We start from the raw sequence: 5,124 nt of genomic DNA on the forward strand, positions 1-5,124 counted from the left end.
CAGCCCGGCCAGGTCAGGCATGTCATGTTAATTTGTGTGTGTATGACTGATTTGGTGGCTGGAGGAACCCAGTCCCATTGAGACTGAGTCCTGCAAGATAGCTCCACTGGGGGTGAGGGCTTGCAGAAGGGAGAGATACAGCTCCGTATAGTAACACAAGCAGCACATTGACAGAATCAACAAGACCTTAGAAACTATCCCTAATAAATGAGCACACCCCAAAGTAATGGGCAAATTTGGTGGCAGCTATAGTGCCAAGTATGGCCATCTCAATTTTTTGCTCAGGGTAATCTACAGACCACCATCAGAAGACAGGCCTGAGAACAAAAATTCATAATCTTACAGGACACTAAAAGTCAGAGATTAAACATACACTCTGGCAGCAATCATAAGAATCTACCTGCAATCTCTGCTAATCTTTCTGCACTGTTCAGGTGATAATATTTCAGATCTTGTTGAAGAGGTCTGCTGTGGCCTGCAGAAACCTTGCTCCTTGATGATGAGCGACACTGGGGTAAGATACTTCGTACAGGCCTATTCAGTCATCCTAAAATGAAGAGTATTAATCTAAAGCACTCCATTGTAGGCTTTACATAGTTTGAATTAGTAAAAGTTACAGGTTATAAATGACAGAGTAGGACAAACAAATAGTTAATGGAAAAGTACCAGACCTGCAGGTATGCGATATATGGCACAGTATCTGTGCATGTCTGACATTGTACTAAATGATGTGTATACAGGGGCAAATCCAGAAGGGGTGTGGCAACATGGTTGCACCTCCCTTTGGCTGTGCCTTGGTGAGTTCTCACCATATAGTCCAGAACCCCTGCTTTTGCCCTATTTTGGATCCCACAGGGTGAGCACTGCCATCACCATACATCCCCTTCCTTCCACTGCTGCTGAATTTAGCAGAGTGGGAAGGAGGTGAAGGGAGAACAGCAGCAGCATTCTTCAGGAAGACACTCCTGAGAAGGACGAGGACCAATGGTAACAAACTAATAGAGGTAAGGTTTAGATTGGACATAAGGAAGAACTTCTCCGTAAGGGTAGCAGAATCTGGAACATACTTGTGGCAGAGGTGGTGCAGTCGCCATCCTTGGAGATGTTCAAGAGGAGGCTGGATAAGCACCTCTTTGAGCTAGTTTCAACTCATTACCTCCCTGCCTATGGCAGGGGACTGGACTTGATGATCTCCCAAGTCTCTTCCACTCCATTGATTCTACGATTCATCCCCTGTGCTCCAGAGCCATGAGGAAGTGGAGGCTCTGGCCAGATTGTGCTCTGATCAGTTGGTGAACTCAGAGCTCATTGCTCTCACACAGCTCTAGCAAGAGCCCAAAGATGAGGGTAGAGAAGAGGAGGCACATCACCCTTACCCTTTTCTTGGATCTACTACTATGTATATATAGTTGCATCACACTGGGTATAAGAAAACACTGGAGTCTGACTGAAATGTTGCTTCTGGTGGAAAACATCTTAGCTTGTGGCCATTAAGTCCTTGATGGCCCTGCCAGGGGATGGTAAAATAGCCTACTGTAAACTGTAGTCCTAGAGTTTACTTATTTTGCTCTGTTCTGTACTGTACTACCCTAACAAAGAGTTACGTTTGTACCTGGTATCCTGAACAATTCCTGTTCCTTCTCTCTTCTCTTCAGTTAGCTTTGGGGAAGTGGGTAACATAGAAAGCTCTATTCTGTTTTTCTATGAAGCCAGCTAATCAGTAAGCCTCTTGGGCCATAATCACTATTCAGGGAAATTCAAATTCTGGATAACCAGGGTTTGAAGACATAACTTAAAGTTCTATTTGAATTCCTGGAACAACAGTCCCCAAAACTGATACTTACAGGAGATACTTTGTGGTTCTTAATAATGATGCTTTTATATATTTTTGCCTTTTGAGTAATGCAAAATGATAGGAACCAACCTGAATTTCTCACATGCTCCCAATCAACCTTTATCTTATACATCCATGTATATGCTGGGCATCATATTTGTAAGGGACATGAATCATGTCTATCTTAAAAACAAACAGAAGGTGATTCTTTGGGGGGGGACAGAGCAGCTTGGGACTGCTTTCCACCAGTTCATATTCCCTCAATAGAGTCTCCCTTCACAATTACAGGGATTCCTCAGTGAGGTTATTAAATGGACAATTCCAGTGTTACATGCTTGGTCCTATACAAATGCACAGGCAAAACTGTCTACAAAGAGATGATCATCTAATTTGACATGACAGGCAAAATGTGAGTGGAGCCAACAATTGGAGACGAGGATGAGAGTAGAGGTAATGAAACAGATTTGTTATTGTACAACTTGTTTGCGCCACATCACTATAAAAAAAATACACTACATGAACCCAAACAGCTGTCCCTGACAACTGTGGAAAGGGATCTCAGAGTCGTAGTCAACTCCAAAATGAACATGAGTCACCAGTGTGATGAGGTAATAAGTAAAGCTAACTGCATCCTTTCTTGCATAAGTAGGTGCATCACAAACAGGTCTAGGGAAGTGATGCTTCTCCTCTACGTGGCATCGGTCAGGCCACAGCAGGAGTACTGCATCCAGTTTTGGGTGCTGCACTTCAGGAGGGATGTGGATGGCCTGGAAAGGGTTCAGAGGAGGGCCACTCATCTGGTTAAAACCTACAGAAAAAACCCTATGTGGACCAATTAGGAGACCTGAATCTCTTCAGCCTCTGCAAGAGGTGGCTGAGAGGTGATCTTGTGGCTGCCTACAAACTCATCAGGGGGTACAGCAAGAAATAGGGGATACAATGTTTACCAGGGCACCTGTTGGGGTAACTATAAATAATGGCCACAAACTGGAAAAGAGCAAATTCAGACTGGACATCAAGTTCTTTACAGTGAGGGTTGTCAAAATATGGAATAAGCTTCCAAGGGAGGTGGTGCTATCCCCTTCCTTGGAGTTGTTTAAAAGGAGATTGGACAGACACCCAGCTGGGGTCATCTGACCCCAGCACTCATTCCTGTCCAGGGCAGGGGGTCAGACTTCGTGATCTAATAGGTTCCTTCTGACCCTAACATCTATGAAACTATGACTTCAACTCAACCCGGCTGTCACTGGTTGGTTAGTTTCTTGCACACATCTCTGCAGGCTTGTTTAAGATGTTATGGGGATTTTGTGGATTGTAGCCTTAAGGATAAATTCTAACAGGAAAAGGAGAAGGGGAAAAGAGGATTTTGTGGGAAAATAGGCTATGGGAGTATTCAGTAATAGACTTATTGGCATAGCAAATGGCTGGGCTGGAGGACATAGTTAGAGACAGCTGTGTAGGAAATAGAACTTGTCAACAATGAGAGTGAGAAGTCTGTCCCTCTAACTTTCAAATTATGATTAAGTGTTTTTAATATCTGCAATCAAAGAAGAATTACGAGAAGAAGGGCATAGACGGGTAACATTCAGGATCAACAAATGAACAGCTATTCGTTTATTTCAGTGAGATCTACGAACACACCTCATGTTTACCTAATGGAAATATCAACACATTTTGTCTATCCTGATCCGAGCAAGAAATTGTCTTTTAGAAAAATATGAAAAGTATATATAGATTAGTATTTAGAAACTTCTGCAGATTTTAAAACCAGAAATTTCTTGAGCAGAGGTTATAATTCTAAAATTGGATTATACTAGAATGACTTTAAACAGAATTTGACTCTTTTGTGTTTCATTTAGAAATAAAGTGAATGTGTGAGTGGGTGAATTTTTTTTATTATTTACATTGAAATGAACTATAATTGGGATACTCACCGATTACACAGAAAGGTTTCCTTGCAAATCTTAACCTTCCTTGCCATCCCCGGTATCGACAACAGCAGCCAGCAGACCAGATACGAATGATAAACTCCAAACCAAAGACAACAATCATGACAAACTCCTGGAAAGAGCAAAGAAGAAGAATATCTTTTACAGGTAACACAAACAAGTTACAAGAAAGAAATCCTGACAATCTCAAGCACTTGGGGCATTTATACACATACATTTTGTCCTGGGACACACCAGAGATCTGCCACTTTGGAGCAGACTCGATTAACTGAAACTGCTCCGTACATGAGCTGAGGTGAACTGTGCCGTGCCACGTGCAGTTATATAAGCAGCAAAATGCATGTCAGCGTGCAGAAAATGGCGGTGATATGCTGTTGAACTGAAGCACTTCCAATGTGTTCTAGTTCAAAAGCACGCCACCACCATTTTCTCAGTGTTAACACACATTTTGCCGCTTATAGAATTGCAAGCATCATAGCCTGGGGCACTTGCTTGTGTAAAAAATGCCCCTGGAGTTGAGCTTGGTTCAGGAAGAGAAGTACAGTTAAACGCTTTCTGCGAGGGATCCAAATCCCAAGATATTTGCGCAGCCACACAATAAATAATCTCCAGAGTTCCCTTATTAGATGTCCTAGCCTGCTCTCTGAAACAAAGTATATTCCAAAATCAGCTAATGTGTAAGCCTTACACGTACACTAATGTGTAAGCCTTAAGGGCCTGAACCAACACTATGAATGTCAGTGGTGAATCTCCTGGTGACTTCAGAGTTTCAGGGTCAGGCCAGCTACCCAAGAATATACAGCATACACCCAAATTCAGAACAGAGTTCTTATTTTGAGGCTGAATATTTTGGCAGGAATATTCTTATCTTACTCCACAGTACTGGTATGGATGTAGGGTACTCAAAATAATTCAAGAAATGCTGATTTATTTACAGAAGTTTGTTAGAAATATCCTGTAGCACTTTGAGAAAAGAAACAAACTCATTTGGTCAGCTGGTGCAACCTGTGTTGACTTTCAGATATGAGGCTGGACCTAGTTCTCATTGAGGCAGGGGTGGGCAAAATATGGCCTGTGGGCCAGATTTGGCCCACCAGGCACTTTCATCTGGCCTGTGGCGACCCTCAGTGAATTGTGCCCCACCCAGCTCTTCCGCCCATGATGGTAGGAGTGAGGCACCTACACCTGCCCCCAAGATACCTTTTATGCTTTGGTCCTACCTTCATGGTAGGCTCTTCTAGCATGAGGCAGGACTGCTGCAGGCTTCCCCAGCATTCTGCTTCCTCCAAGAAGCAGGTAGGGAAGGGGAAGGCTGGGGTGGTCCTGCAGCTGGGGGGTGGG

At 43.2% G+C, this 5,124-nt stretch overlaps 1 protein-coding gene across 1 annotated transcript in view; it reads right to left on the minus strand.

Annotated features, from left to right (window-relative positions):
- Positions 1 to 5,124, minus strand: part of KCNQ5 (potassium voltage-gated channel subfamily Q member 5) — a 202,803-nt gene that overhangs the window by 150,887 nt on the left and 46,792 nt on the right. Inside the window, exon 3 of the mRNA XM_025191141.1 lies at positions 3,769 to 3,895. Coding sequence (XP_025046926.1) covers positions 3,769 to 3,895 — 127 coding nt within the window. The remainder of the gene's footprint in view (positions 1 to 3,768; positions 3,896 to 5,124) is intronic.

The sequence above is a fragment of the Alligator sinensis genome, unplaced genomic scaffold (genome assembly GCF_000455745.1).
Source record: "Alligator sinensis unplaced genomic scaffold, ASM45574v1 scaffold499_1, whole genome shotgun sequence".
In the NCBI taxonomy this organism is placed as follows: domain Eukaryota; kingdom Metazoa; phylum Chordata; order Crocodylia; family Alligatoridae; genus Alligator; species Alligator sinensis.